Below are 21,494 nucleotides of genomic sequence, written 5' to 3' on the forward strand. Positions count from 1 at the left end.
TAGGCTCTAGGCGATAGCAAAACGTTTAGCGCATAACTGCACTTAATCTGCGCATAAGCATGCACTCTGATCAGAAAAGCGCAAGGCGGTGGCAAAACACACAATTAACGCCTACCGCTTTCTTGAACTATGCTCATAAGTGTAGCATGTCTTGCTAACGGGGAAAGGAAACATATGATGTTACATGGCACAGTTTCATCCAAGCTTATATTAGTATGACGATTGGAGAGAAGAACTTCACCATCAAAACACTAAAAAAGAAGAAGGAACTAAAATGGTACACAACAACATGAGGCTAAAGGTGACTCTAGGACTAAACTATCCAAGATTACACTTATTCTGACCAAGGAGAATAAATAGGAACTTCTTTAACCTAAATTAAATCATCAAGACAGGTACATGCCCCCGGTCAACCTGTTAGAAGGTGCACAAACATGATGATTCTTGTACCCCAAATACAGACCTGAGGCGAACTATGTGTTCTCAGGCTTCAGTCTTTTGTCTAAATGCCCACTCGAAGGGTTCCCAGCAACAAGATGTTTGCTGGAACTCTGAGGAAATGTTTTTACAACAGGTACATCTACTTTTGGATACGGTATCCGCAGGGCACCATTTACCTGCCCTGGATGCCCGGTCACTTCAGATCTGATTGCCATGGAGTACTTCTCCTCTGCAGGTTGGAAATGGTCAGGACCAAACCTATCCAAGTTTTGCAAAGCATAACGCTAGGATGTTTGATGTACCTTTCATTCTACCGTATTGCACAAGCTTACGCAGGCAATCGCGGAATTCTGTCAACACACACCTTTCCTGCTCTGCATACAGTTCCGACCGGTTCTGATCGACATCTATTGCTGGCGGAGCAACAGCATTTTGAGAAGTTGCAAACATAGCATCTTGTTCATCACACAGCAACGCTAGTGTTCCGGGAGACATTGGTCTACTGGACTTCTGGTCATCAGTGCAATCAGGTCTGGAATCGTCTAGAGATGCCTTGCCCATATCAGCTCCTCCACTTGAATGATCATCAATTGATATTTTTCGATGATTTTGATCTTTACTTTTGCCTTCTCTATCATGGTTTGTCAATGCTAGAGAACCTCCCACTCCATCTTCCTTCTCTGCAACCTTCTCTTCCTGGATTTTCCGACCTAATTTTCAATGTTTTCCAATGAGGCAGCATCATCGTCAAATTTATGCTACACATTAATTTGGTTAGCTTAAATTACAAAATAAAAAGTAGCAACTGAAGACAATCATAGAACAGCTGCAAAGACTTGGTGTTTAATTTGAGAAGTGCCAGGTGTCATTATAGCGACCATCACTCACAAGTGGACCCCATGTACTGTAAGATTTCGACAGGAACAAGAAGTGATCCTGACCACACTGTGCAGTGTTAGCAAACTATATAACTATATACTGGAGATGAGATGCACTGAATCAAGTACATGACAGCTGCATATACATATGGAGTTCCAAGAAGTTGCATAACACTAGCAGCATCCAAATCCAGGGCTCAACAGAAGGACACTTGGAATTGGATGCAGTCGTGCAACAGGTAAAATTTAAAATGAAGAGGCTCTGATCTGTTGGAGTTGATTGAATATCTATCACAAATGTATGTCATGCACAGTTCAAGATCATCAGGAATATTTCCTGTAACACACTGGAAAAGGGGAAACTAAATACGATGCCAGGAGCAATACCAGTATATGCCTTAGCAGCCTGTCCCGATACTGTCACCAAAAGTTTACATAGCTCCTTTACATCCCCTGGCTGAATAATATCCGCTAAAAGAGGCCTATAAGGATGACAAACCAATCAATACAAAACTGATAGGTTGTCCTACTCGAGGAAAACCAAAATTTCTGCAGGTAGAAATTCAGAGTTGACAGTTACCTGTAGGTGACTTTAAAGGGCCCCATCATATGAGGATGCGCAGACTGGCCTATTGGAAGTGAACCATCGGAGGCCATTGCGTTCTTCTGATAAATAACCTGATTAAAGTATAAATTATATACAGCAACCTTCTCAAAATCCCATAATAACTCTTGCTGTAAGTAGCATTTGACTGTCTCTTTGGTTAGTCAGGTTTTATTCTGAAATCTATTCTAGATGAGTCAGAAAGGTGACGATATCATCCAATATGCACCTTCTGCTATTTTTTCTTCACGGTTATTAAAGCTTGAGTTCATGGTAGTGGTGGTGCTTCAAACCCATCCCACCTCACCCATCCCTAAAACTCATCATCGAAAGAAACTAACTTAACAAATTACTTAATCACCTCCCAAAATTCTCTAAAAATGGAGCGCTTGACAGGGCATGGCTGTGGAGCTGTTGGCCAAGCACGACTAGTAACACAGCCATAGCCTGGAGCAGGCAGAGAATGAGGTGACATGATTTCTTTTTTTCACAGAAAGCACAGGTGCTCAGCTACTGAATTATTATACTTCCATAGTTACCCCTTTCAGATATCTCAGGGCATAAAATCGGCGAGGTAGTCAACACAGACACACAAGCATGAGGTTGATTTACTTGAGTAGCAAAGCATGGGATGCCAATAATAAAGGTAATGTGCATCACTCTGCTTGGGATGTCAATAGCGAAAACAAACTTTTCCGGCCATGTAGTGACAATGTAAGCCAATTAGTAGGTCACAAGTGCACATGCACAAATTATCAACTCACTCATCATAATATGGAATTTCCTAGTGATGGAATGGATCGCTTAACCTTACCTCTTAAGTCAATAGTTGAAAGCACACTATGCACAGTTAAAGAGATTACAAGCACTGCAGAGCAAGCTTAAATAGTAGAAATGGTCGTTACCTGAGATAGTTGACCATTCCTGATAGCTAAATGTTCCTTGGTCGAAAGGTCAAGTGAAGAATCGATGTGCTTTCTCTTCCTAGATGTGGAAGGCGACGACAATGCAGTTGCTCCAATAGCACCATTTACTGCTGCATTTGCTGCTTGTTGCATGTGAATGACATTTTTGTGATCAAAATTAAGATGTTTTCTATCTTCACTCCCGTCGAAGTTCTTGCAATCCATACACTTGCAATTTTCAGAGCATAGTATATTAGCTTGGAAGCATTCACAGTATTTCTTGAGGCATCCTGACTTCTTGCAGTGGCACCCTTTATTATGCTTCCCTATTAAAGGGAGATCACCAGCTACCTCCTAGCAAAAGGGACTAGTATTAATTACCCATATCACTGAAGCACAAATCAGATAATGGCCTAGATGAGAAAATACAATAATGAAGACGTCCCCTGTGGGGACAGCAAAAAATTTAATGATAGTCTAAGCCAACATTTATTGAATAAGACTAGCTTTTTACAAAACAAAAATAATAATCATGCTGAGCCTCTGACTTCTCTGGGAAACATAATTATTGTTTCAGATAAGCAATAATGCAAATTTTAGGTGGAAGGAAACTGGCGGCTCCGTCTCAGTGGTGAAACAACTGTAAGTGACAAATATTTTAACTGGAGATACTAGATCTACACTTTGTCAGATTAAAATTTTGACAAAATGGCTGTCAATAGTGTCGTGGTTTACAGGTCTAGTAATAAATAGAAATAACATATGTACTACTCCCTCCGTTCCTAAATATAAGTCTTTGTAGAGATTCCACTATAAACCACATACGGATGTATATAGATGCATTTTAGAGTGTAGATTCACTCATTTTGCTCCGTATGTAGTCCATAGTGGAATCTCTACAAAGACTTATATTTAGGAACGGAGGGAGTAGTGGCCAATGAATCCTTAAGACAGATGACTCAATGGTTTTCGAGTTCAGGAGTTGGCTCCGCTCCTGTATGACCGGGCGTCGAGGCACACCAGGAGAGCACACACAGTTCAGGAGGCGGTGCGGCTTCGCATGCACTTGGGCTACTGACCTCGGGTCGGACCTTACCGCTGATGTGCTGCATCAATTCTTCGAGCTATGGACTGCCGTGGATACTGTGCAGCTAGACCAAGACTCTACTGACAAGGTGGTGTGGTCTTGGGAGTGTGATGGCGAGTTCTCCGCACGTTCAGCATACGCGGCGAAGTTCTGGGGCCAGGAGGTGGTCCCAACGGCTGATTTCACGTGGACGGTGGAAGTCTAAGGCACCACTCCAGTTACGTGTCCTCACTTGGCTTGCGTTGCGGAATCGGTGTTGGACGTCCGACAAGCTTGCAAGAAGGGGGCTCCCACACCATGATTCTTGTCCGTTCTGCGATCAACAGGAGGAATCCATCAACCACATCCTCCTCGACTGCATTTTTGCCAGAGGTGTGGGCTACTATCTGCCAGGCGCTGGGCAGACCGGATTGGGCACCATCAGTCGAGACAAGCTCGGTGAGTGGTGCATCTCTAGGCTCGCGGCTGGGCATCATGTGAAGGGCGTACGGGCTATCATTGTGCTTACCTTCTGGACGCTCTGGAAGCATCGAAATGCAATAGTCTTCGATGGGGCTACACCATCGCAGCTACAGGTAGTCACTGCTGTCGACAGGGAAGGCAGGCACTGGCGGCAGGCAGGCATCCTGAAGGGGGGCCTCGACTCCTTCGGCATGTTAGTAGAGTCGGTGCATTTGAGAGAGTAAGCCTAGTTTAACTTCGGTGGACGAGGACCGGTGGTGTGGTTTGTAAATATGTTTGTAACAATGTGGGTGGAGGGGCTCTTTCCCCGCTCTCTTCTTAGACCCTCTTTGATTTAAAGGATTTCTAAAGGAATTTTGGAGGATTCTAATCCTTAGGATTTTTTTTTCCTCAGTGGGTTGTTTGATGCATAGGATTGCGATCCATAGGAATTTTTTCATAGGATTCACTTGTACTAGTTTTCAAAGGAAAATTTCCATCCACCCCAACCTCATGTTAAAAACTACTACATTTTTCCTGCGCACAATCAGGGCCTCTTTGATTCGTAGGATTTTCAAAATGTATGAATAGGAAAAGTATAGGGTTGGAGTGGCATGCTCACTTGAATCCTATAGGATTAGCAATAAGTGTTTGATGCCACAGGGAAAACAAAGGAATTGTAAAAAGAGGTTGGAGTGGATGTTAAGACTTCCTATGAAATGTAGTACAAAAGATTCCATAGGAAAAATTCCTATGGGATCCAATCCTATGAATCAAATGAAAAAATCCTAAGGATTTCAATCCTCCAGAAATCCTATAAAATTCCGTTGAATCAAAGGAGCCCTCAAACGCTCATACAAATCCTGTAGGATTGAGGATGACATGCCACTCTATTCCTCTATTTTTCCTATTCCTGCATTTTACAAACCCTGCTAATCAAAGAGGCCCTAATATATGATACGCACACTCGTGCGTATTCAAGAAAAAAAATACAATAAATTAGAGTTCAACCGGCGGCAGTTTCCATTGTAAACAATCTCAAAGATGCTTCAATGCTATTTGAGAATTACAACTCACAGTTGTCAGCTTTTGAATCCTTTACAATATCCGAACAGCCAAACAGGGAAGTGCATGGACATATGTTTTTCCAAAGTAATGTTTTTGACTGAAACTGAGGAAGGCTTATAGTATGAGGCAATACAACATTCTGAGAAATGATCGGAGTAAACAAACTGAGAAAAGGAAAATTAAGCTGTAAATTTCTTATATTTATATATACAGTAAAAAATAGTTCTTCAGAGAACATGTGTAACTTCCAAAGACTTCTCCTATTTAACATTTGCCATCAGTTAGGGTGTTGTATCAGTTTAGATGAGGAAAAAAAAGCTAGAACAAGTCATTGATATGTAGAAGCAATGGATATCATTTTTATCAAGTAAAACTAACTATTTAGTATTTAATAAGAGACGTGGACATCAAAACATACCATATTATTCCGATTTGTGTGTGGGCTACTCCCAATCTTAGGTCTGAACGCATCTGGATTGCGCTCCAGTGTAGCCTCTATAGCTTCACGCCTAGCCACCTCATTCTCAACATTATTAAAACAATTGGTGCAGTTGCATCCATCACAATAAATACCAGATGCAAAACATTCACAGTACCTACGCATAGAAAACCATAAAATTCAGATTGATAGGATCAAATAGCAGTATGCAGAGACTTCAAACTGAAATGAACATTAAAATGGAAACAGAAGTAGTGAACCATCAAAGCATATCATTTGTGCTTTTTTAGAAAGTGTAGGTAGAAGCAGAAACTTTAGGGTTTTACAAAACTTATGAATGTTAGTAGGATACTCTTTCAATTGCTCTTCATTGTCACAATCCATCTAAACTACATGTACATGATTCGAACAGAATGGATAACATAAAAAAAATAGGTTCCATTTCCAACAAATTACACAAATACTCATTTCAGACACTAATCTTATTTTGACAAAGCTCATAAAGAAACTTTAAATGACACAGCCACCCCTGAAGCATAAGTGATCCAACTCAAGATGTATAATGCTTCATAACTGTCTTGACTAGTCACGAAGTTGTTATGTCAGCTCCTTTAAAGTAACAACATTATTTCACTAGCTACAAGTTGACTACTTAATACAAAACATTACTCACACCATAAGATCAGATATTCTGTCTCATCACTGATGTTATTTGTGAAGCTTAGCAACAATATGCCATTATCATCCAGCTTTTTTTTCAAAAAGTTCCACAATCCTTACATTAGTTCTTATAAGATTTCTATGGGCAAAAAGTAAAATAAAAACAGTCAACAGGCAAGACAGTGGCCTTGTGTGTATTTCCTTGTATATCTACAGAATCAGATACATTTTACTGGATCCAACTCTATCCATAAAAGGGTCATTCTGGAGGGAATTTCAAACATTTGGTGACTTCTAGAAGAAGTACGTGAAGGAATCGTTACATTCCTACGAAAGAAAGTAATGTCTTCATTGGCAAGAATCACATCATAATATTGACCTCCTGTCAAGCTAAGACACAACAAGTCTTGACTTACAGCTTCAAACATTTGGAGTGCCGACAATTGCAGCACTTCTTCTTCGTAGGTGTGCCATCTTTCCCATCATACAGCCGTCCACGTGGTTTTGGTGACTCTGGCTTCCTAAAAACAAAAGAACAGCGATATGGAAAATTACAAAAATGAATTTTTTTAAATTATACGTATCAATTAGGATTGTCAGAGGCCATTAGGATGTACTCCCTCCGTCCAGAAATACTTGTCATCAAAATGGATAAAAGATGATGTATCTAGACGTATTTTTGTTCTAAATACATCTCGTTTTATCCATTTTGATGACAAGTATTTTCAGACGGAGGGAGTATGCTACAATTAACTATAATAAATGTCAGTTAAAAAGCATCCATCTAATACAAGCAGGCATCTTTGTTACAAGGAAACACAAGTGCAAAGTAAAATTTGGGAACCAAGTTTTCAAACTTGGGTTACATGCTTAAAAAAGGACTACATGACACCCAAGGATGTGAATCCAGAGAAAAGAAACGAATTCATCGTAGCCAAGAGCCTGTCGTGCCCCTCCATACCCTCGATACAACAGAGCCCCGGAAGTGCAAGACCGAGAAGCAAAAAAATTCAAAACTTGACGCAAGACGTAATAAATCTTGAAAAGGGAGGCGCTCACAAGGGAACGGCGACCGGCGGGCGCTGTACGGGCTGCGGCAGGGCCGACCGAGCCTGCGGCACGGGCACGGGCATCGCCATCGGCAGTGCCGGCCGCGGCAGCGGCGCATGCACCATCTGATGCGGCCGCATCACGGGCAGCCCCCGCGGCTGCAGCTGATGTGGCACCCCCATGGGCAGCGCGGCCCTCAGCTGGTGCGGCTGCGGGTACCCGACCTGCAGCGCCCTCGGCTGCACCGTCCGGGAAGCGGCGGCGGCGGCGGCCGCCATGGCGGGGTTCCCGTAGTTGAAGTCGAGCTGCCTGACCAGCTTCTTAATCGGCGGCTGCGTGGAAACCGCGGGCACTGGCACTCGCGGCGGGGGGCCGCTCCCGGCCCCGCCCGCGCCCGCGCCGGCCTGCTCCTTCCCCGCCATCTATCCGCTCAGCCCGGGGAGCTAGCAGATCAAAAACGGCCCGGCCTCCGCTGGAAACGGCCGCCCAATCCGGCGCGGCCGCGGCGAGATCGCGGCCGGCGGCTCCAGATCAGGCGGGGGCGGGGCGCCGAGGACGGGCCCGGATTGCCGCGCGCTCCGGCGCGTGCGTGCGTGCGGGAGGGGCGGCGAATGGCGGATTTCGGGAGGGCCGGGGTGGGGGGATTAGAGGATTTTCCCTCTTGCAGCTGCTGCTTCCGCCCTTTCTCTCTCTTCCCTTCCCTTGCCCGTCCTCGTCCTTTCTTTGTCTCCCACTCCTAGCTTTCGAAATCAAATTCATATTCTACGGCCGGATCCCCGCGGCGAGGCCGGATCGGACGGCGGGGCGCCGCGTGCGCGCATCCTGCGGCTCGAATTCATAGGCGTGAGGTTGTTTGGCCCGCTCGCCGTGCGATTGGACGGGGGCTGCGGGAATCCGGCTCGTCGCGCACGCGTCCTGCGCCGTCCCCCCTCGCGCCCGACGTGTGGGCCGTTTCCGGTGGGGCGGGGCAGTCAATGGGCGGAGTGACGTGGGTGGATGCCGGGTTGGCTTGCGGCGGACGGCGGTGCCGTCGCCATCGCCTGGTGTGGATCGGTCCTGTCGTTTACGGGGAGTTTGCACTCCGGGGGAGACGCTTGGACGCGCCGTGCGCCGGTCTGGCTCTATGACACATAGAGTCGGTTGGGTCTGTGCCCCGCATGTCAGCTTCTGTAGTTAGGTAGTTGTAGCGTACAGCATGTATTACAGTGAGCATCTGGTGAGGGCTTTTGAGAAAGTTCCATTCATACTAGGGTTTAGTGGAGTCCGTGAGATGGGCACCGTATTTCGTTGGTGCTCAGAGCAGGAAATTGCCGTTTTCCGTCAGGCTTTGTCTACAAGGAATTAAACATTACAGTCCTGGCCGTGATGAATTTTTTTATAGTGGAGGCAGTGTGTTTGCAACAGGGTCACAACATCTCGAACCTCTATAACTATAGTTTGTAGTGAGTTTATTTATATATATATAAATATATATAGAAATTTCCTTCTTTTTATTTCATCATCGGTGGCGGGGCAATAGCAATGTACACCAGGTATACACCAAGCTAGCGACAACATATCCACAGATCAGCAAAACCCGCGGTATTCATGTGAATACCAAAGAATGCCTCTGGCGCCGCCCCAGGTATATATCGTGTGAGTGTATGTGTCTACGTTGCACTTGATATGTCGTTTCAAGATATTGACGTTAGTGTGGATGGTGACCGTCTAGTCTAGTTTGGTTTTTCCTTATAAAGCGAAGATTGGTGTTGTTGTGGTCATGTGTTGCTTGACTATTGAACTTTTGTTGTCATTGTAGCGTTTGCGATGACCTGGAAGCCAATATCCCCAATACACACCGTTTAACTTTTTATATAGCATATAATCAACCTTTACTCCAAAAAGATAAAACGGCACCCGAACACTAGCGGTAATGGAATATGGCATTAAGTTTTCAAAGGAGGGGCGCTACTAACTACTACTCAATGCTCCTCTTTTTTTCAACGACGCCGGAACACTAGCGGTAACGGAATATGGCATCAAGTATTTAATTGCTCAATGCCCCTCTTTTTTTTCCTTTGCGGTCTATTCCAAGCGCGTTGAATGATGACTTTGTGTTGGTGCAATAATTTGCCTCCTTACGTTTTGGAGTTTGTTGACATAAACAGTATGGGACTTATGTGTTTGCTAGTGCACACAGAGTAACAGGTCCCTGGAGTCACGAGGAGTTTGATTCAAACGACGAAGATAATCCCCTGCGTGGCAGTGAAGATTATCACCGAAGATTATGATAACAAGAGTGACCCCTCAAAAATTGTTTGGTTCGGTGCTCATCCAAAGGAAGTGACTGCGACCGAGAAGATTGAAGACGAAGTGAAGACGTAACATTTATTTCGTTGTTTCTCTTCTCTTTATTGAGTCATAGGACCACCGTACTACTAAGAGAGGTGTAGCGTTCGAAGCTTTGATTCTCTGATGCTAAACCCAAATCCTATGAAAGTTGCGAGCGAAATCTCTTTGTGTTCCGAGCAAATACTTGCCAGCAAGAGACTGTGATCTTCTTCCCTGCGAGAGAATTGTCTCTGACCGAGGAGTTAGCATTACTTGGTCCTCAAGTAATGTTACCGTTGCTCCTGAAATCCGCCCGTTGTGAACGTGTCGGTTGGCCATTGGCGCGTGTCCAAAATGGTCATTTCCCACCAGGGAAGGTTGCGGCTATAAATAGCCACCCCGCACCGGCGTTGTCCGGTGGCTGCTTCGTTTGATTGTGAGAAGATTGTTGAGCGACCTGAAGGAAATATGCCCTAGAGGCAATAATAAAGTTGTTATTAATATTTCCTTATATCATGATAAATATCTATTATTCATGCTAGAAGTATATTAACCAGAAACTTGATACATGTGTGTGGATGCATAGACAAGACAGTGTCCCTAGTAAGCCTCTACTAGATAAGCTCGTTAATCAAAGATGGTTAAGTTTTCTAACCATAGACATGTGTTGTCATTTGATAAACGGGATCACATCATTAGGAGAATGATGTGATGGACAAGACCCATCCGTTAGCTTAGCATAATGATCATTAAGTTTTATTGCTATTGCTTTCTTCATGACTTATACGTGTTCATTTGACTATGAGATTATGCAACTCCCGAATACCGGAGGAATACCTTGTGTGCTATGAAACGTCACAACATAAAAGGGTGATTATAAAGATGCTCTGCAGGTATCTCCGAAGGTGTTTTGTTGGGTTGGCATAGATCGAGATTAGGATTTGTCACTCCGAGTATCGGAGAGGTATCTCTGGGCCCTCTCGGTAATGCACATCATAATGAGCCTTGCAAGCAATGTGACTCATGAGTTAGTTACGGGGTGATGCATTACGGAACGGGTAAAGAGACTTGTCGGTAACGAGATTGAACTAGGTATGAGGATACCGACGATCGAATCTCGGGCAAGTAACATACCGATGACAAAGGGAATAACGTATGTTGTCATAAGGTTCGACCGATAAAGATCTTCGTAGAATATGTAGGAACCAATATGGGCATCCAGGTTCCGCTATTGGTTATTGACCAGAGAGGTGTCTCGGTCATGTCTACATAGTTCTCGAACCCGTAGGGTCCGCACGCTTAACGTTCGTTGACGATATAGTATTATATGAGTTATGTATGTTGGTAACCGAATGTTGTTCGGAGTCCCTGATGAGATCATGGACATGACGAGGAGCTCCGGAATGGTCCGGAGGTAAAGTTTGATATATGGGATAGTAGTGTTTGATCTCCGGAAGGGTTCCGGAATTCACCGGAAGGGGTTCCGGATGTCTCCCGAAATGTTTGGGTACGAGAACACTTTATTTGGGCCAAAGGGAAAAGCCCACGAGGCTTTTGGAAAGTGCAAAAGGAAGTTTTGCGGAGGCTAGACGCCAGGAACCCTGGCGTCTACGGGGTAGACGCCGGGAACCCTGGCGTCTAGCCCTGGAGTCCGAGTAGGACTCTTGCCTTTCGGGCAAAACCAACTTTGAGGAGGCTTTTACTCCAAGTTTCGACCCCAGGGCTCAACATATAAATAGAGGGGCAGGGCTAGCACCCAATACACATCAAGAATCACCAAGTCGTGTGCCGGCAATCCCGTTCCCTCTAGTTTATCCTCCGTCATAACTTCCGTTGTGCTTGGCGAAGCCCTGCGGAGATTGTTCTTCACCAACACCGTCACCACGCCGTCGTGCTGCCGGAACTCATCTACTACTTCGCCCATCTTGCTGGATCAAGAAGGCGAGGACGTCATCGAGCTTAACGTGGAGGTGTCGTACGTTCGGTACTTGATCGGGATGGATCGTGAAGGTGTACGACTACATCAACCGCGTTGATAAACGCTTCCGCTTTGCGATCTTCAAGGGTATGATGACGCTCTCCCCCTCTCGTTGCTATGCATCTCCTAGATAGATCTTGCATGATCGTAGGAAATTTTTTGAAATTGCATGCTACGTTCCCCAACACGACCCCCTCTCCTGAGTGATCTGAGTTTAAAATCCACCAAGAGAAAACCCCTAGAGCCAAAAAATTAGATAGTGATTCAGCATCACTCGAATCTAAGTCCAGTACGCTCCGCCTATTACTCTTGAGAGCTGCAAACTCTCTAGACGGTTAGGTGTTAATTTCTTCAGAGACCAAGAGTAATTGTGGTTCTCGAAGAAGAAGTCTATAAAGGTTCGGAGATCGCCTCAAGTATCTACCACGAGTGATCGACACTGGTTGACGAACCGATTGTCGAGGAGAATAGGGTGAAGAGAGTATATATTCTGTGTTAAATCACAACCCCTCCAACCAAACGTAGTCCTTGTGCAGAAGGCGAACTGGTCTACCAAATACCTTGTCGCCATCGAGCATCACTGGTTACCTCGGTTTTCCCTCTTTACATTCAAACTGTTTCTATCATGTGATTTGTCTCGATGCATGTTTTAGTTTCCATTCGTTAGTTTGTATTCGCTCACTGTACACTGTTTTCATTCGCTCCGCTGCTGGGTTCCGGGAGTTTTGATATTTCCGAAGAAATTTTAAAACTCCCATTCACCCCCCCTCCCTGGTAGACATACTTCGTTCCTACAATTGATATCAGAGCGACGTACTCCTTGACTCTGATCATTTTGGTCTAACCACCTTGGAGTTTAAGTATGTCTTCAGTGAGCTACAAGTCGCATATCAAGATTCTCATCTTCGATGGGACGGACTATCCCTTCTGGAAGGAGAAGATGAAGATCCGCCTCCGAGCCATTGATGATGATATGTGGAACGTGGTGCAGTTTGGATTCACGGTTGAAGTGCCCCAGGCCCCCACTGACCACGAGAAGAAACTCATTCAGATGGACGCTCAAGCTAAAGATGAAATTGGTGGCCATCTCTCTCGTGCTCAATTTCTTCGCTATCGTCAGTATGAAACTGCAAAGGAATTGTGGTACATTCTCGAAAAGATAAATGAGGGTGTTTCAACTCAGAAAGAAGCTCGCATTGATACTCTTCAGGCAAAGTTCAATCAGTTCAAGCGAATCGGAAATGAAAGCTGTCAATAAACCTTTGATCATCTGAGTGACATTGTAAACGAGCTGCAAGGTCTCGGCGCGAAAGACATCACTGATCATGAAGTTGTGAAGAAACTGCTCAGATCTCTTGACAGCTCATTCGACACATGAGTTCTGATGATTGGGGAACGAGCTGATTTCAAAGTTCTCGACTCTGCTGATATCATGGAAAGGCTAAACACCCATGAGGAACAAGAAGAAGAATAGAGAGATCTTTATGGCTCAAGTCGTCGCAAAAGTCATGCTCTCAAGGTTGTGGCTGATTCTTCCTCAGAAGGAAATGCCGAAGAAGATTTAGATGACCCAGAAAGGATTAGCAAAGATCTGGCATTAATCACGAAAAGATTCCAGCACCTTCACAGGAAGAACCAGTTTCAGAAGAAAGGTTCCATCAACTCCGGCGGTTCAAAATCTTCATCAAAACCTACTGGAGATTACACCTCTTTCAAGTGCAACAAGCCAGGACATTTCATTTCAGACTGCCCTCTCTGAGAAGCTGAAATTCATGCCAGTGGAAGATATGATTCAGGAAACAATCATGGCAAAGGCAAGAGCAAGAACTATGATTCCGATGATGAGAATAAAACAAAGTTCTTCACGAAGAAGGACGGCTCCGCCTCCAAGTCTTTGTCAAGATCTTCCTCAAGGAATCCCTCCAAGTCCTCCTCTGTAACGCCCACGATGCGGCTATATCTCCCACGTGTCGAGGCACGACTTAGAGGTATAACCGCATTGTGGTTTAGTCGCAAGAAGGGTCATCTTCACACAATCCCATGTAATGAACAAGAATGGGATAAAGAGTTGGCTTACAATCGCTACTTCACACAATACATAAATAAATCATACATCAATCAGAGTACACACATAGGTCCGACTACGGAACCAAAATAAAAGAAGACAACCCCAAATGCTAGATCCCCGATCGTCCCAACTGGGCTCCACTACTGATCAACAGGAAATGAAACATAGTAACGACCACGGTCCTCGTCGAACTCCCACTTGAGCTTGGTAGCATCGCCTGCACTGGTATCATCGGCACCTGCAACTGTTTGGAAGTATCTGTGAGTCACGAGGACTCAGCAATCTCACACCCGCGAGATCAAGACTATTTAAGCTTAAGGGTAGGAAAGGGGTAGTGGTGAGGTTGCAGCAGCGACTAAGCATATATGGTGGCTAACATACACAAATAAGAGCGAGAAGAGAAGCAACGGAACGGTCGTAAAGCTAGCAATGATCAAGAAGTGATCCTGAACTCCTGCTTACGTCAAACATAACTCAAAAGCCGTGTTCACTTCTCGGACTCCGCCGAAAAGAGACCATCACGGCTACACACACGGTTGATGCATTTTAATTAAGTCAAGTGTCAAGTTCTCTACAACCGGACATTAACAAATTCCCATCTGCCACATAACCGCGGGCGCGGCTCTCGAAAGTTTATACCCTGCAGGGGTGTCCCAACTTAGCCCATTATAAGCTCTCACGGTCAACGAAGGATAAACCTTCTCCCGGGAAGACCCGATCAGTCTCGGAATCCCGGTTTACAAGACATTTCGACAATGGTAAAACAAGACCAGCAAAGCCGCCCGATGTGCCGACAAATCCCGATAGGAGCTGCACATATCTCATTCTCAGGGCAACACCGGATGAGACATCCTACGAGTAAAACCAGCCCTCAAGTTTCCCCAAGGTGGCCCCGCAGTTTGCTCGGTTCGGACCAACACTCGAAGGAGCACTGGCCCGGGGGGGTCTAAAATAAAGATGACCCTTGAGTCTGCAGAACCCAAGGGAAAAGGGGATAGGTGGTAGCAAATGGTAAAACCAAGGTTGGGCCTTGCTGGAGGAGTTTTATTCAAAGCGAACTGTCAAGGGGGTCCCATAAATCACCCAACCGCGTAAGGAACGCAAAATCAAGGAACATAACACCGGTATGACGGAAACTAGGGCGGCAAGAGTGGAACAAAACACCAGGCATAAGGCCGAGCCTTCCACCCTTTACCAAGTATATAGATGCATTAATTAAGATAAGAGATATTGTGATATCCCAACATAACCATGTTCCAACATGGAGCAATCTTCAACTTCACCTGCAACTAACACGCTATAAGAGGGTTGAGCAAAAGCGGTAACATAGCCAAACAACGGTTTGCTAGGAAGGGTGAAAAAAAAGGTTAGAGGTTCATGGCAATTTGGGAGGCTTGATAAGCAAGTGGCAGGTAACGCGGCATAGCAATAGAGCGAACAACTAGCAAGCAAAGATAGAAGTGATTTCGAGGGTATGGTCATCTTGCCTGAAATCCCGCTAGGAAGAAGAACGAGTCCATGAAGAAGACAAACGGACGTAGTCGAACGAATCCTCACAACTCCGGAACGAAACCGAAGGTAACAAGAGAAGCAAACCGGAAAGAAGCAAACAACATAGTAAACAATCATCACATACACATGGCATGATGCACAAACAAGTATGATGCATGTCCGGTTTAAAGAGGCATGGCATGGCAAAGTGCACAAACAATACTACAAGTTAAGTGGAGCTCAATATGCAACGAGTTGCATATTGACGAAACACCACATCAATTATTTAGTTCTCTCTCGTTTATGTACCCGACAATATTAAATGTTATTAAACATGGCAAGAGGTGAAGCATAAATAAACTATCTATTTAGGCAAGTTTAAATGAGGCCGGAACAACAAACAACAAATCCGGAAAATCCTCATATGCATATTTTGGAATTGGTACTGTTCTGCCTAAAACCATATTTTATTGTTGTTAAACATGAAAATAAGGTGCAACATGTTAATCTATGCATTTTTCTACCCCATTTACATATAAAGTTTATTAAATTCCGAGTTACGGTTAAATAGTTATGAATTAAAGCATTTAGCATGGCATTTAGCAAAATAAATGCAAGCAGCATTTTAAACATTTTTTAACATGGATGAAGGTTGGATATTATGAAACTAGATGAATTTCTAAGCACTTTTCATATATAAATTATTTACATAAGATGCACGATTGTGGAGTTATTAAATGCATGAAGTCTAGGGGTTTTTCTGTAAATTAGTAATTCTATGGATAAAGCTAAATCGCAACAGAGGGGAAAAACACGCATCGGGCCGAATCCATGCACTGGGCCGAAACAAAACATGAGCGAAGGGGGGTTTCTCACCATGGGCTATGGCCCAGGTCGGTGGGAGGCGGGGCACAGGCAGCAGAGGCGAGGCACTGGGCCTGGGCGCGGTCAACGCGATCGCTGCTCGTGCGCTCGTTCTCCTGTTCGATGCAGGGAGCTGCGGGCGGCGCCTGGAGCAGAGCTCCAACGAGCGGGCGAAGGGACGGCGAGGCGAGGGACTTGGGGCATGGAGCGGCGACGGCAGGGTTGGTGCAGGAGCTCCGGTGGCTTGATCCCGTCGGAGCATCGGCGACCTGCGGAGAGGCGACCACGGCGGGGAAAAATCAGAGAAGATACAGAGAGGAAGGAAAAGAGATAGAAGGAGAGGAGAAGGCGCGAGGCGAGGGGCACGGCCTGCTGGTGATGCTCGACGGCGATGAGGTTCGGGACGGGGATGCCGGCGTGGAGAGGAGCGCTCGGGCAGAGGAGGAGCGGTGCCGGGGTTTGCGAACTGCTGCTGTTGCCGCGGCGACGAGGCAGCGAGGCGAGGGACTTGGCGCTGGCGGGACTTGGGGATGAGCTCCCGGCGACGGGGCGTGATGCAGAGGAGGCAGACGAGGCGGCGGGGAAAGCCGGGACTGCAAGGGCGCGAAGACGACGACAACAACGCGGTCGGCGAGCAGGGGAGGCCATGGCACGGGGAGCATCCTGCAGTTTCTGAGACGGCAACGATGGAGATGCTCGGGACGATGAAGAGGTTCGAGGACCGCGCGAGGTTGAGCTCCAGCAGGCACTCGGGCACGGGAGCGAAGGCAGCGCCTTGATCCGTTCGGGATCGAGCGCAGAGTCGATCTAAGAAGGAGAGGTGGGGGTTTGCTGGTTGGTGGGATGGGGAAATGAGGAGAAGGCAGGATCGATTGGGTGGATCGGGCAAGATCCCGAGGAAAGGGGGAGACCAGGTGGAGCTGGTGGCGGCGGATGGGATGGATGGAATGGATCCCTAGAAAATAGGGTTTGGACTGATTTGGGTGGGGTTGGTCTATATATAGGATAAAGAGAGTGGGTTTAGTCCGTAATCGGGCGGTCGAGAATAAATAGGTTAGGCGTCCAACTTAAGAAAACGGAGATGTTTTGTAGATGTTAGGGGATGATCCGGACCCAACGGTAACGATAGTCCGGTTCGGGTTCGGGGAAGTTTCGGACGCGCGAGAGGGGTCTATGCACTGCGCAAGGAGGGGTTAGGCGGTCACGGTCAAGAGGGAAGCGAAAATTCGATAGGTCTGAAACGGTTAACGAAAGCAAGGGGGGACGCGGCAACTATGAGCGGATGCAAGTTTTATGAAAACATGCGGATGCAATGCGATGATGAATGCAACAAACAAATAAATACACACAACGATGACGAAAAAACATGGAAGCCGTCTGGAGCGTCGGTCTCGGGGCGTTACATCCTCCAACCACAAGAATACCCCTCGCAAGGCCAAGGCGTACATCGGCAAGGAGATGGACTCCGATGAAGAAGATTCATATCACTCCGAAGGAGCTGATGAATCCAATGAGGATTTTGATTCCGGCATGGCTGGTATAGCATGTGCCTCCACTCCTGTATCAAGCTTCTTTGAGAATCATTCAAGTGATGGCGAATCTCATGCTTACTACTTTATGGCCAAAGCTTCGAAAGAAAAGGTATCCTCCAAACATCACAAGGTTCACTCGAGTGAACAATATTCTTCTCATGAGGATGACCATGCTAAACTGATCAAAATTGCTAATATACAATAAAACTCTCTTGAGAAAATTCAGAAAACCCTTAGGAAATCTGAAGGGTTGTTGGTTGAGGAGATGGAGAAAATCTGTCGTTGACAGAAGAGCATTCCGCTCTCAAGTCACGAGTGTAAGAACTATCAAATCGTCATGATTTTCTCTCGGCCGACCATGAGAGGTTGACTTATGTTTACTTGAAAAGGAAACAGGAACTCAAGTCGCTGAGAGAGGCTCATGATGACTTGGTCAGAGAAAATTGTCTTCTCACCCAACAACTCAAAGAGAAACCTGAAGTGTTTACACCACCTTGCTTAAAATGCCTTGAACGCAGCAATACTGAATAAAATGCTAAATCTTTTGTGACTGCTAACCCCTCGATCAAGGAAAATGGTTCTATGTCTGATGAGAATGCTAGGTTGAAGGATCCTATTCATACAAGAATGTTCAAGTCTCTCAAAGGGCATCAAACCCTTTGTGATGTTATGAAGAAGTCCATTCTTCACAAAAATCCCAGGAAAGAAGGTATCGGTTTCGAAAGAAAACTGAATGAAAATGGCTCCTACTGGGAACCTGATCAATATCCTCGCACTGTGTGGGTGCCTGCCAAGAGCAAAATGCTCGATCCAGCTTTACTTTCGGGATATGACTCTCCTATCCCTGAATACTCTTATGATGATTCTCTAGACAACTATAAGCTGTTCAAAAACCAACATGCACCGGTGCGCGTCGGTCCTAAACAAACGGTTTGTAACCCCTTTCCGCGACGGCATTTGGAACCGTCTCCAAGTGAGTGTGGGCGATAGGGGGGTCCTTCCCACACAACCCAGAAACCGTCAGGGATATGCCCTCCTGGCACACACGTTCGGCAAAATGAGCTCGTGTGCGACCGGCGAGCGCTCAAATACGGAAATACGTATAGTAGTGCTAAAAATACAGTTATACGGCAAAATCATTTCCGGTCGCAAGTACATCCCACACAGTCAGTCACCACTAAACGTTTCCGTTCGTATATACATCCCACACAGTCACTACAAGGAAACGTTTGAGCAAGGTGGCGTAACGCAAACAGTTTTGAAGAGAATGTCGTGTGTGATTGTTCATTGATCCAACACGGTTTATTCCTAGAAACTGTGTGCGTTGCCTGAGGTCATCGCCCACGGTGGTTTCTCATTAACCGTTTGCAATAGGAAAACCCAATTAGCAAGCTAATTGGCCAATTAGCGGGATAATTGCCCTATTATTAATAATCCATTTACTAATCTAATTGACATTCATATTAAGCACACAATATATTCCATTTCCATATTAAGGAAGCAGGATTTCATAATTGAAATACATCGGAGTACAACATGATATAGCTACAGCACTCAGCTACCCCATTACAAAACTGCACCAGCAGCAAGTTTCACATGCAACATCTAGAACCTTTCGAAATTAGCATCATAGACGGTACATAGAGAGATGCATCTCATCTGGAAAACTGCTAAAGCGGAAGGCAAATATTGAGCCTTCATTCATGTTGAAGGTCTTTGCAACTTTAGGCCAGTGCCTGTGGATGATTGACCGTCCATCCTTCGACCTCTTCAGGAACACTTCAATATTGAACCGTGGGTGTTGTATGAAAACTTTCCTCGCCTCCTGACCACAGAGGTGGTTTGAGAGGTAATCATCAGTGAAGCCTGAAAACAAGGATGTGCATAAATATCTTCTCTATATTGGAAATGGGGCAAAGGAATACAAAAAGGCAAGGTATAATAGTTAGTACCATCTTGTAAACCTTTGCAGATTCATCAGATTAATTCATCAGATTAATCATATTAATTCAAGCCACATGGAAAACCCATTTATCCAAACCAAGCATGATTAAGAACTAGGAAATACAGCACTTGTATATGTTTCTCATGTATTAAGTGCATCCAAATTCGATTTATTCCTCACATGGTATACAATAACAGAATGCAGCCACAACAATTGAACATCGCATTGCAGAATTGAACCAAGCAGTTAACTAAACACCACAACAAATGAACCAAACGTTAACTGAGCACCACATTGCAATATAACATATTCCTAATAGAAGATCAGATAGTTAACCAAACCAAGCATGCTTAACAACTTGGAAATAGAGCAATTGTATTTGTTTCTCACGTATTTAGTACAACCAAATTCAATTTATTCCTCACATGGTATACAATAAGAGAATGCAGCCACAACAATTGAACATCGCATTGCAGAATTGAACCAAGCAGTTAACTAAACACCACAACAAATGAACCAAACGTTAACTGAGCACCACATTGCACAAACATACTCCTAATAGAAGATCAGACAGTTAACCAAACCAAGCATGCTTATCAACTTGGAAATATAGCAATTGTACTTGTTTCTCATGTATTTAGTACATATTTAGTACATCCAAATTCGATTTATTCCTCACATGGTATACAATAACAGAATGCACCCACAACAATTGAACATCGCATAGCAGAATTGAACCAAGCAGTTAACTAAACACCACAACAAGTGAACCAAGCCACAACAAATGAACCAAGCAGTTAACTAAACACCAATTGAATAATATACATACTCCTAATAGAAGATCAGACAGTTAACCAAACCAAGCATGCTTAACAACTTGGAAATATTGCACCCTGAAGAATTGAACATCACCTTTGCAGAATTGAACCAAGCAGTTAATTGAACACCACATTGCACGACATATAGAACATATACACTATAGCAGAAGATTGCATGGTAAAAGTAGATAGCACAATTGACTAGAATTTGTTAAGGAAAGGAAGTAGCTAGCAAAGAGAACCTGGGTCCTTATAGTGAGCTAATAAGACAAGCTACTCCTCATTGTCGGAGATATCGATGACGATTGGCCCCTTGGACATGAAAGAGGGCGAGGCCTCCGCATCGTTGGTGCCCTCGTTGTAGTGGTGAGTTGCCTGAGCCGCTCCGGGCACCAACCTGCTGGCTCTCGAGATGAGGTAAGCACGTGCACGCTGAGAAAACACCTCGTAGTCTTCATCGAAGGCTCCGGCGGTGGCCTTGAGAAAACGCCACGAACTGTCGTTTAAAGCAGCCAGCCGCCTCGCGGCGTCAGCGCGCGAGGCGTTAGTGGTGGCCTCGACGGCGAGGTGCTCCTCCAAGATCTGGGGTGAGGGAGTCCTGGACTAAGGGGTCCTCGGGCGTCCGGCTTGTTATCCATGGGCCGGACTGATGGGCTGTGAAGATACAAAGACCGAAGACTATCACCCGTGTCTGGATGGGACTCTCCTTGGCGTGGAAGGCAAGCTTGGCGACCAAATATGAAGATTCCTTTCTCTATAACCGACTTTATGTAATCCTAGATCCCTCCGGTGTCTATATAAACCGGAGGGTTAGGCCCGTAGGGCCGAAGACTCATAATCGTAGTCATACAGGCTAGACTTCTAGGGTTTTAGCCATTACGATCTCGTGGTAGATCAACTCTTGTAACACTCATA

General features: G+C 45.2%; 1 protein-coding gene across 1 annotated transcript; it reads right to left on the minus strand.

The window, feature by feature from the left end:
- Positions 1-180: 180 nt before the first annotated feature.
- LOC109753591 (protein tesmin/TSO1-like CXC 6) lies at positions 181-8,287 on the minus strand. The gene is made up of 8 exons (XM_020312517.4): positions 7,583-8,287; positions 6,940-7,044; positions 5,843-6,020; positions 2,829-3,182; positions 1,900-1,997; positions 1,707-1,801; positions 744-1,151; positions 181-670 (listed from the first exon to the last, which is right to left on the minus strand). The coding sequence occupies exons 1-8, from the start codon at positions 7,993-7,995 to the stop codon at positions 474-476; spliced, it is 1,848 nt and encodes a 615-aa protein (XP_020168106.1). The 5' UTR covers positions 7,996-8,287; the 3' UTR covers positions 181-473.
- Between the last annotated feature and the right edge of the window lie 13,207 nt (positions 8,288-21,494).

The sequence above is a fragment of the Aegilops tauschii genome, chromosome 3 (genome assembly GCF_002575655.3).
Source record: "Aegilops tauschii subsp. strangulata cultivar AL8/78 chromosome 3, Aet v6.0, whole genome shotgun sequence".
In the NCBI taxonomy this organism is placed as follows: domain Eukaryota; kingdom Viridiplantae; phylum Streptophyta; class Magnoliopsida; order Poales; family Poaceae; genus Aegilops; species Aegilops tauschii.